Source organism: Mandrillus leucophaeus, unplaced genomic scaffold (assembly GCF_000951045.1).
Source record: "Mandrillus leucophaeus isolate KB7577 unplaced genomic scaffold, Mleu.le_1.0 Scaffold208, whole genome shotgun sequence".
Lineage (NCBI taxonomy): Eukaryota > Metazoa > Chordata > Mammalia > Primates > Cercopithecidae > Mandrillus > Mandrillus leucophaeus.
This window is the reverse complement of record NW_012102121.1, coordinates 1,324,752-1,336,269: the sequence shown is the minus strand read 5'-3', so window position 1 is coordinate 1,336,269 and position 11,518 is coordinate 1,324,752. Positions and strand designations below refer to the sequence as shown.

General features: G+C 53.8%; 1 protein-coding gene across 2 annotated transcripts in view; it reads left to right on the top strand.

Moving 5' to 3' along the window:
• Window positions 1-3,291: 3,291 nt before the first annotated feature.
• The window catches only part of AQP7 (aquaporin 7), a 15,249-nt gene continuing 7,022 nt past the window's right edge, over window positions 3,292-11,518 (top strand). The window contains exons 1-4 of one of the 2 annotated variants that reach the window (XM_011980021.1): window positions 3,292-3,572; window positions 4,271-4,407; window positions 4,655-4,705; window positions 10,884-11,001. In XM_011980021.1, the coding sequence (XP_011835411.1) occupies window positions 4,680-4,705; window positions 10,884-11,001 (144 nt within the window). In that variant the 5' untranslated portion in view covers window positions 3,292-3,572; window positions 4,271-4,407; window positions 4,655-4,679. The remainder of the gene's footprint in view (window positions 3,573-4,270; window positions 4,408-4,654; window positions 4,706-10,883; window positions 11,002-11,518) is intronic. The other variant, XM_011980020.1, reaches the window with a different exon arrangement.

Genomic DNA, 11,518 nt, shown 5'->3' with positions numbered 1-11,518 from the left:
AGCTGGGCATAGTGGTGCATGCCTGTAATCCCAGCTACTCGGGAGGCTGAGGCAAGAGAATTACTTGAACCCCAGGAGGCGGAGGTTGCAGTGAGCTGAGATGGCGCCACCGCATTCTAGCACTCCAGTGACAACAGCGAAACTCCATCTCAAAAAAAAAAAAAAAAAAGAAAGAAAGAAAAAGAAAAAAGCAAAAAGCATTTTCTTTTGTTCTTATATGTATTTATTTATTTTGAGACAGAGTCTCACTCTGTCACCCAGGCTGGAGTGCAGTGGCGCCATCTCAGCTCACTGCAACCTCCGCCTCCTGGGGTTCAAGTAATTCTCCTGTCTCAGCCTCCTGACGTAGCTGGGATTGCAGATGCCTGCCACCATACCCGGCTAATTTTTGTATTTTTAGTAGAGGTGGGGTTTCACCATGTTGGCCAGGCTGTTCTCAAACTCCTGACTTCGAGTGATCCACCAACCTCAGCCTCCCAAAGTGTTAGGATTACAAGAGTGAGCCAATGTGCCCGGCTATATTTTTATTTGCTAAAAATAAAACCATGTGTGTGTGTGTCCTGGACAGTCACAGTTTAAGCATCAAGAGGGCCTGAGGTTAGACTAAAGGTATACCGGGTATAAGGTTGTGTCAAATATTGTTTCTTTGAAATTCAAATTTAACTGGGCATCTTATATTTTATCTGCTAACTCTACTGAAGCCCATCCTATGAAGAAAGGACCCCAGGTGTTCCCTCTCTGCCCCACCCCCATCTTCACTGGCTCAGAGACCCCCCGCAAGCTCTGTGCAGACTAACATGCTTCACGGCTCTGACCCAAACTCCCACCTTGGTGGCCCCTTTAGCTGCCACTCTTCTCGCTGCAGTTGAACTTTCTGCCTCCTCAGCCTCAGCTTCTTCAGCGCTGTTGCCACCCTCTATCCCCACCAGCTCATCCAGGCAGCTGTATGCAAACACCTGCCTGGCCAGCCCCTCCCAGCACCCAACTCTGGGGCAACAGCCCCCTACTGGCTCCTGTCAGTCTCTGGGCAGCCCTGTGTCTGGGTTTTCAGCTCCTTCCCCACCCACTCGTTCATCATCCCTGTTCCCCAGAATCCTGACCCTGGCCCCTGCCTCACTCCCTGTGCTTCTTGGGTAGCCCCAGCGACTCTAGTGCTGAAGCCCAGGGGCTGATCTCCTCTTCTCTTTCTCCAGCTAGACCCCTCCCCGAGCGCAGGCCCAACTGTGCCTCTGCCTGCTGGATGCCCTGGGACCTCGGGGACCTCAGGTTGACCCCATTGCTCTTCTCTTTATTAAGAACCCTTTGAAGGCTCCTCAGGCCCTTGGGTTAAAGTCTGAACTCCTGGGCCTGGCCGACAAAGCCCTTCATGGTCTACCCCTGCCCATTTCCACAGCCCTCTGCAAGTCACTCACAGCTCCCAGGTTTTCTCACAATCCCATCAAGCTTCAAATGCCACGGTGTCCTTCCTCCCCCTGCTCGTTTTGGAAAACTCAGTTCCCATGTCACCTCTTCCGGAAGACCCTTGACCCCTCGAGCTTGGGCTAGCCCTGTCTGTATTCCTTCCAGCTTATCTGGTGTGTCCTAAGTCACCTGCTGCTTACCTGTCTCTGCCATGAGACAGACAGGACTGTGTCTTCTCCACCTCTCAGTCCCCAGGGTCAAGTCCTGTAAATGAGCTTAGGGTCTGATCTGCGACCCCAGCATGGATCCCAATTCCCTCCCTCACCAACCTGACACCAGTCCAGTTCAACTCTGAAGTGCTGACCTCATCCAAGACCCCAGATCCACTTCTGACATGACCTCATCCCGGCCGTGGGAGCACACATGGGAAAGGAATAAAGGCAGGGCTCTCCCATTTCCAGGCGTGCACCCCTCCCTTCCTGAGGAAGAGAGACTGAGTCTCAAGCCCACGTACAATCTGCAGAGGGAGGCTGGGTGCAGTGGCTCACACCTATAATCCTAGCACTTTGGGAGGCCGAGACGGATGGATTCCCTGAGGTCAGGAGTTTGAGACCAGCCTGACCAACATGGTGACACCCCGTCTTTACTAAAAACACAAAAAACAGCTAGGCTTGGTGGCGCACACCTGTAATCCCAACTACTTGGGAGGCTGAGGCAGGAGAATCACTTGAACCCATGAGGCAGAGATTGTGGTGAGACAAGATCGTGCCACTGCACTCCAGCCTGGGTGGAGCGGGACTCCATCTCAAAAAAAACAAAAAATCTGCAGAGGGAAGTTAGTGCCTTACAGAGGGCTTCTGACTAGGAAGCCCCGGGACTGCGGCCAACCCCTTCCTCTCCCCGCCTCACCCCTGCAGAAAGACCTGCAGAAAAAGCTGGAAGGGGTGGGAGAGTGTGTGGGGGCTATGCAGGTTCCAGACCTGGTCTTTGGCACCCTCTACAGGACAGTTCCATTCCCACACCTGGGCTTTGGACAACTGAATCCTATGCCTTTTCCCACCCATGGAGCCTGGCCCCAGAAGTTCTCAGGACTTACCCACCATCCACCATGCCACACAGCAAGTGTCCTCAGAGTCTGCAGACCAGAAACACCTCCCTCGTGTCTCAGCACTGGGCCACCTGCTGAAACCCCGAACTGCCTGCCCCATTGTTTGAGACCTAGTCAGGCCCTGGCTCCAAAAGTCCTCTTGGACTGCCACTGGTCCCCAGGGTCTCTCCTGACCGCACCTCGGTCCCGGAGCTCCCATGCTGCTGAGCCCCGAACCCCACGCCCCGATCCAGCTCTGGCTCCTTCACAGAGGCCCTGCTGACCTTTCCTAAGGGAGGTGTTTTCCTGAGGACAGGGTCTAGGTTTCCACCTGCTCCTCGGACTAGGGGCCCTCAGAGGGGCCAGGCCTGGGCTTCTACCTCCTCCATCAGGCTCGTGTTTCTCTGCAAATATGGCTTGTGTGTCCTCCTTCCTCTCAGACTGGGGGCCCTGAGGACTGGGCCTGAGTCTCCCTTTCCCCCTTCAGAATGGGGCTCCCTGAGGACTGATCCACGGCCTCCCCGCGTCCCCTCCACCTGGCTGTTGATCTCCAACACTTCCACCTCCAGTCCTATTCTGCACAGCTCTCCCCAACTCTGGGGGCTCAAAGGCCTCTGCAGCCTTCCCAGGGCTGGGGCTTGGGGAGGGCTTCCTCAGGCGCTGCCCCAGAGTCAGGCTGCACATTGGCTTGGAGGACAGGCCTTTCCTCTGGGACTGTGAGGCCCAGAGTGCCCACCCGGATCTGCACCTCTGACCTCACAAAGGGCTGCTTCAGAACTCGGTCTCCATGGCACCGCTGGCCAGACGAGGGATGTTATTTTGGGCAGTGCATCCGGACTTGGCTCAAGTGGCACCAGCCAAACCCCAGCCTTACTGACCTCTCCCCTAGAGGAGCAGGAGCAGTGCTTGAGGCCGCCCTGGGAGGGCTGAGAGGCAGGCTCTGGACTGGGGACACAGGGATAGCCGAGCCCCAGCTGGGAGTGGAAGCTGAGCCAGGGACCGTCTGGGAGGAACAAGATCAAGATGCACTTTAACTGAGAAGCCCCCAAGGCAGAGGCTGAGAATCAGAAGGCATTTCAGCAGAGTGAGTGGGGCTCCAGGCAGGGTGGATGGGGCGGCCTCCTCAGTGCCCAGATCCGGAAGGGCCATTCCCTTGGTACCACACAGGGAGGAGGTGACTGTGGGATTGTTTGGGGAAGGAGCGCCGGCTGGGAGTGGAAGGCCTGGCTTTCTGGCTCTGGTGCAGTCCTGTGTTGCTGTGTGACACAGGCACACACACGCTCTCTCTAAGCCTCAGTTTCCTTACCTGTATACTGAGGACCAGCGGTAGAGCAGAGATGGCAGGGATGTGCTGGGCTGGGCTGTCAGCAGACCATGGGAGTGGGACGAGGAGAGAGCTGAAGACCACCGGCCGTGGACCACAGCGGGAGGAGTGCAGGCCAGAGATGGGTCAGCTGCCGGCTTGCTGCAGTTGTTCCTCCCGCGGAGTCCCCTCCTGCAGGGCTAGAGCTGGGGCTGGAGGGTTTCTGCAGTCAGGGCTGGGGATTAGAGTCTGTGCTGCAGCTAGAGGGAACTGAGTTAGAGAATGAGGAGGACAGACAGGGTGAGGGGACTTGGGGCTACCTTCATGCTGTCAATTAGAGAGAAAGATAGGAGTACAAAGGGGAATTTTTAGGCAAGGTACTGGGTGAAATGAGTTTTCAGAGCCTCATCCTGTGTGTTCACCTTCTGTGTGTATGTGTGTGTGTGCGCGCGCGCGTGTGCATGTGTGTGTGTGTGCAGGTCCTGGACAGTCACAGTTTAAGTTAGCAGCAAGTGGGCTTGAGGTTAAATGTATAGCACGCAAATACGAGACTGGAGCCACTGAGCACAGGCTGAGGGCATCTCCACAGTTCAAAGCCGGGCTGCAGACAGGGAAGGTCTGGAGGAGCACTGGAGGGTCTGGCCTGGGGTTGGGGTCCTGGGGCCAGCATGGGTGGGTGGGGCTCCAGGGCGTCACCTCATTGGCTGAGCACTGCTCCTCCCTCCCTGTTGCTTGGCTGGGTTCAGGGAGTGGCACTAGTAGGAGCTGCCCCAGGGCTTCTCCCCTGAGAGCCAAGGTCTGATAGAAGTGTGGGGCCAAGTTCTGTGTGCTCCAGCCATGGTGACCTCTCTTTGGCTCCTCAGCATCTACAAATCTGAAAGACAAAACATGGTTCAAACATCCAGGCACAGGCGGTAAGTACCCAACCCCCTTCTCCCCCTCTAACCCCCTGTCCTCCACCCAGCCCACTTCAGTGCCCTTCTTGCTCCACCCTCAGCCTCTTCCTTGGGGTAGCTGTCCCCCCTCTACCTCCTCTTCCCCACCCACCCACTCGCCTCTGAGGTCCCAGAAGAAGAGCATCTTACACCTGTTGCCTGGGCTGGGTCCTAGGGTGAGGGTAGGCTCAGAAAGCCTTGGATGAGGGTCAAGGCATGCAGGTGGCCTTCAACTCAACCGAACTCAGCACCTCTCACCCTCTCAGCCTCCGTTGTCTTTGGGGTGAACAAGAACCAGTCCTTGCAATGGCCAAGGCCCTGCCTATGTAGTCCTTGTTAGCTTTCTGGCCTCCCCACTCCAGCCCCCTGCTTTCCCTCCTCCAGCCACACTGAGCCACACCGAGTTTCTTTTCTGTTTTTTTTTTTTTTTTGAGACAGAATCCAACTCTGTCCCCCAGGCTGGAGTGCAATGGCGCGATCTTGGCTCACTGCAACCTCCGCGTCCCGGGTTCAAGTGATTCTCTTGCCTCAGCCTTCTGAGGAGCTGGGATTACAGGATTATAGACACATACTACCACGTCCAGCTAATTTTTTTTTTTTTTTTTTGTATTTTTAGTAGAAATGGGGTTTTGCCATGTTGGCCAGGCTGCTCTTGAACTCCTGACCTCAGGTGATCCACCTGCCTCGGTCTCCCAAAAGGTTGGAATTACAGGCGTGAGCCACTGCACCCGGCCTCACACTGACTTTCTTTGCTTTCTTCAAATATCCTGGGAGTCCTCTGATGACTGTTCCCTCCACCTGAGGGGCTTTCTGCAGTTAACATACAGCCCACTCTCATCTCCTTCATGGCTTTGCTCCAACGCCACCTTCTCAACAAGGATTACTCTGACTGCCCTATTTGAAATCACATCCCATCTCCAGCCCCTGCAATCCCAATTCCCCTCTCCTTGCTCTGTTTTTTCCATACGAGCTGGTACCTTCTCTTATACAAATGTACTTGCTTATTACACTTCATTGCTGTCAGATCCACACGAGCAGGGATATTGGGCTGTTGTACACTTGGAAGGAGAGAACGAATAATGCCCCTCTGTTGATATCACTGCCTCCAGCCTATGTCTCTCTCCAGGGCTTTAGATCCTGTTTCTAGAGACCCACTGGTGTCTCAGAGGCAACTCAGCTCCTAGATGGAAACGGCCTCCTCTGCCCCCTTCAAGTTCACTCCTCCTGTGCTCTTGGCTCAGTCAGGGGCCCCATTCTCCTCAGTTGCTCAAGCCAGAAGTCCAGGTCATATCCTTGATACTTCCCTCTCCCCTATGTCTCATATCCAGTCACCAATCTCCTAAAATATCTAGAATGTGCACAGCTTCCACCATTCTTTCTACCACCAGCCTACTCTCCCATGGCCATGTCAGGCCACCACCCGCCCATTCTTCAAAACCTCCTTCAGGCCCCACCTCCCACGCCTCCCCTGAGCTCCCCCAGTCCCAGGCTGCTTCTCTCTGCTGGTGTTGTCATTACCCATCTCTCCCATTAAACAGAGTGACCCAAGGGTGGAGAGTGGGTTTTAACTTTGTATTCCTGGTGCTTGACTCGTAAGTAGGTGCTCAACAAAAAAAAATTTTTTTTTCTTTTTTGAGACAGAGTCTTGCTCTGTTGCCCAGGCTGGAGTGCAGTGGTGCGATCTCGGCTCACTGCAACTTCTGCTTCTTGGGTTCAAGTGATTCTCACGTCTCAGCCCCCCAGCTGGGATTACAGGCACTTGCCACCAAGCCCAGCTATTTTTTTTTATTTTTATTTTTAGTGGAAATGGGGTTTTGCCATGTTGGCCAGGCTAGTCTTGAACTCCTGACCTCAAGTGATCCACCTGCCTCGGCCTCCCAAAGTGTTCGGATTACAGGCGTGAGCCACCATGCCTGGACAACAAATGTTTGTTGAATGAAGAAATGTTGGTTAGCAGGTTGAATTGTTGGCTTGTGGTTAGTTGGATAGGTTATGGTTGACCGGTTGATTCGATAATTAAATGAGTTAATAGCTGGTTAACAGGAGAATCAGTTAGTTGGTTTTTGATAGATTAGTCAAAGGGTTAGTAAGCCACCGGGCGTGGTGGCTCACACCTGAATTCCCAGCACCTTGGGAGGCTGAGGCGGGAGGATTGCTTGAGTCCAGGAGTTTGGGACCAGCTTGGGCAACATGGCCAAACCCCATCTCTACAAAAAATAGAAAAAAAATAGCCGGGCATGGTGCGTGCTCCTGTAGTCCCCGCTACTTGGGAGGCTGAGGTGGCAGGATCGCTTGAACCCTGGGAAGTCTAGGCTGCAGTGAGCTGGGACTGTGCCACTGCACTCCAGCCTGGGCGACAGAGTGAGACCCTGTCTCAAAAAAGGAAAGGAAAAGAAAATAAACAAGCGTTAGTGAGTTGTTAGCTATTTAGTTCCTTGGTTAGCAGATTACTTAGGGGATCTGGTTGGCTGTCAGTTCCTTGCTTTGTAGGCTGACTTTCTTGGGCCCGTCTTCTTAGTCTGTACCCTCTCCTTGAGCTCTGTCGTCTGTGTCCATGGCTCAGAGGACCATCTGTGATTTGCTGACCTCCACATGTGTCTGTAAGTGAGACCACATGACCAGCTGCCTCCTCACTGGCCATCCCACCCAGGTGTCCAGCGGGCTTCTCACACTCAGCATGTCCAGAAAGGGCCTCCTCGTCCGTTCTCCCGCAGCTTCTCTGCTGCGCCCCACACTAGTCATTCCGCTGCCCTAGCCAGGACCTGAGGGCGTCGCTGAGCTGCCCCGCTCCCTTCCCTCTCTAACCGAACACCAATCCTGTCAGCTTGACTGTGCTCTTGTGGCCGTTGGCACTGCCATCTCTGTGGCGCAGGCTGCCACCACTTCTCTACTAGTCTGTGGAGAAGCTGATGCTCACCCTGCCTTAACTCCACTTCCTCCATCCTGGCCTCCACAGGGGAGGCAGCTCTCTTGCTGAAATCCTCCAGTTGGCCCATGGCCCTCTGGTAGAGTTCAGACTCCCTAATGTGGGCCATGGGGCCTTCTGCCACCTGGCTCTGGCCCCTCTCTGCCCATCTCATGCCACCTCCACTCCTCTGTGGCCAACCCATTCCTGCACATTGGATACTGCCTTAGCTGCAGGCCTTTGCACATGGCAGTCCTATGCCCAGAATGATCCCTGCCTCCCTGGAGGCTCCTTTACCCGCCAGCCTTCTTTTCTTGACCTAGATTTCCTTTTCTCTGGGAGCCTCCTACCCCCTCCTCTAGGCCATTCGCTTCCTGCACATGCCCAATGGTGCCCCTCTTCCAGCTGGGGCAGTGCTCATCACACTGCACAGTAATTGCTCAATCGATTGCTTTTCTTCCCACAGGCTGGGATCATACCAGTGTCCCTGACTGCAGCGCCTGAACATTCTAGGCGTAGTAGATTCAAGAAATCTTGAGTTCATTGGCTGGTCGGTGGTTATCTGTTGGTTACTGTGTCTTGCCTGCTGTGTGGTGATGAGGAAGGAGCCAGGCTTCCAGGATCCTCTTGGTGTTCTTAGCTTTCTGCTCTGTCCACTTCTCTCCCCTCTTCTGTGGTTGCCTCCAACACTGGAGCTGGGGTTAGATGGGGGCCAGTGGAGGGTCACCTCACACTGCTAGGGAGAGCAGCAGCATTCCTCGGGACTCCTAAATTCCCCTGGCCTCACAGCAGCAAAAAGTAAGCAGAGGGAATGAGAGATGTCCAGGCATGGAATAAAACATCTTCCACTTTTCAGCTGAGACCCTCTGTTCATAGCTCACCCATCCCAGTCCTTGCTCTATTCCTTGCCCCAGAAAAACAAAACAAGGGATGAATAGATGGAGGGGGATGCAGAGTTGCGTGGATAATCCACTGGTCCCCATCCAACTCCAGCTCCCATGCAGCATCGTATAGGGGTCTCATTATCCCATGGCCAGCCTCCTCAGCCCTGAAGAAGAGACCCTGCCAAGGCAAGCAACAGCCCAAAGACAGTCCTGGGAAGGTACCATAGAAGCAGGGGAGAGGTGGACAGAGCAGGAAACCCAGAACACCAAGGGAATCCTGGAAGCCTGGCTCCTTTCTCATCAGCACACAGCAGGCAACGCCCAGCCAATGAACCAAAGATTTATTGAATCTACTATGCCTACTGTGTTCAGGCACTGCAGTGAAGGAAACTGGTATGATCCCAGCCCTTAGGAAGAAAAACAGTTAATTAATTAAGCTTTTTTTTTTTTTTTTTTTGAGACAGGGTCTCACTCTGTCACCCATGCTGGAGTGCAGTGGTGTGATCTCAGCTCACTGCAACCTCTGCCTTCCAGGCTCAAGCAATCTTCTCACCTCAGCCTCCCCAGTAGCTGGGACCACAGGCATGCACCACCACATCTGACTAATTTTTTTTTTTTTAATAAAGATAAGGTTTTGTCGTGCTGCCCAGGCTGGTCTTGAACTCCTGGGCTCAAGTGATCAGCTTGCCTCAGCTAGTCCTGGGATTACAGGCGTGAGCCACTGTGCCTGGCCTAATTGAGCAATTACATTGCAGTGTGATGAGCATTGCCCCAGCTGAAAGAGTGGGCACCATGGGGCATGTGGAGGAAGTGAATGGCCTAGAGGAGGGGGTAGGCCGCTCTCCCAGAGAAAGGGAAATTTAGGTCAAGGAAAGAAGGCTGGCAGGTAAAGGAGCCTCTGGGGACGCAGGGGACCATTTTGGGCGTAGGACTGGCATGTGCAAAGGCCTGCAGCTAAGGCAGTACGTGATGTGCAAGGATGGGCTGGCCAGAGGAGTTGAGGGGCTGGTGTCAGCTTCTGGGCATGCAGACAGTGAGAGAGCAGAGTGACTAGTCTAAACAAGCACTAAGGCCACACTTAGAGGTATCTGTATCCCTCTTCTTCCCCCCTACTTTTTTTCTTTTTTTGAGATGGAGTCTCCCTCTTGTTGCCCAGGCTGGAATGCAGTGGTGAGATCTTGGCTCACCGAAATCTCCGCCTCCCGTGTTCAAGCGATTCTCCTGCCTCAGCCTCTGAAGTAGCTGGGATTACAGGCATGTGCCACCATGCCTGGCTTATTTTGTATTTTTTAGTAGAGATGGGGTTTCTCCATGTTGGTCAGGCTGGTCTCGAACTCCCCACCTCAGGTGATCTGCCCACCGTGGCATCCCAAAGTGCTGAGATTATAGGCATGAGCCACTGGGCCCGGCCCCTCTTCTTCCTCTTTATCCTCCATCCCCACCCCACCACCTTCCCCAAACTCCAGTCCTATACCTCTCCCTATACGCAGATTTGGGACCTGTTACTCACTGTTTCATCTACCTGTCCATCTAATTGTGCACTTCACTAAATATATATTAAGTGTCAGGCACTTTGGGAAGCTTTGAGGATCTAGTTGAGAGTAAGACAGATTCCCCAGTTTTCACTCATTCAACAAATATTTATTGTACATCTACTACGGCCTGGCATTGTGCTAGGCACTGAAGATACACCAGGAAGTAAGATCCAGTCCTTCCTTTTCTCCCTCCCTCTCTCTTGATCATTCATTCACTCACTCACTCTCTCACAAACCTCTGTTTGCACTGACCTGGTTGCAGAGCCTGGTGCATTTTGCTGACCCCTTCATCTTTGACAGAACCTGGTACATGTTTCAGCGCTCAGTGCTGTTTATAGAGCTCGGCAGCAGACTTTGTCACACCTCATGCTGTTTGTAGAGTGCCTCACTGTTGCCAGGCCCTGGCCTGTGACCCCAAAGTTCTGGCTCTAGCAGATAGGCAGACAGACAGATGGATAGACATAGACAACTGAGCTCCACTTTCCAGTCTGCTCTCTCCTACCCTGCTTTTTCCCAGAGACTTGTTGGCATCGTGGATCGCACTTTCAGCTCCCCACCTGCCCCTCTGCAAAGTGGTTTCATTAGTGTGCCATTTTTACTGGTCCAGTCCCAACTAGAAGGAGCATGGCCTGGCTGTCTACCCCGTTCCTCTCCATGTCCCCATGGCTCTCAAGTGTCTCCAATTCCAGCTGGCCCAGCTGCCCTGGGCAAGAGGAGGTGTGCGTGGTGAGGCTGCTGGGTTACCCATTAACTCAGTTGTGAGTTGAAGAGCCGATGGGCAGCAGGCAGACTTGAGTCTCCTTTCTGTCCATGGGCTCGGGTCACTGTCTCAGGTCCACCCGTGGCTCCAAAATGGTCTCCTGGTCCGTGATAGCAAAGATCCAGGAAATACTGCAGAAGAAGATGGTGCGAGAGTTCCTGGCCGAGTTCATGAGCACGTATGTCATGATGGTGAGTGGGTGGGCAGCACGAAGTGGGTGGGGCTCCACCAGGGCCATCCATGACCCCCTCCCCATGCTGACCCTGTAAGTCACATTGTCCATTCCTTGCCTCTGAGCTGGGAGCCAGGGGAAGCAGCAGAGGAAAGTAAAGAGGTGGGGGGCCTTTCTCATCAAGTCTATTTGGACAGAAAGGCTCATAATATGTGGGGGTCGAATGAAACCATGCACTGGGGTATCAGGGGCATGGCTGGAAATGGGGAGAAGGGAAACCCAGGGTGAAGAGATTGAAGAGGCCCAGGTGCAGTGGCTCATGCCTGTAGTCTCAGCACTTTGGGAGGCTGAGGCAGGTGGATCACCTGAGGTCAGGAGTTTGAAACCTGCCTGGCCAACATGGTGAAACCCCGTCTCTACTAAAAATACAAAAATTAGCTGGGCATGGTGGTGGACGCCTGTAATCTCAGCTATTCAGAGGCTGAGGCAGGAGAATCACTTGAACCTAGAAGGCAGAGGTTGGAGTGAGCTGAAAT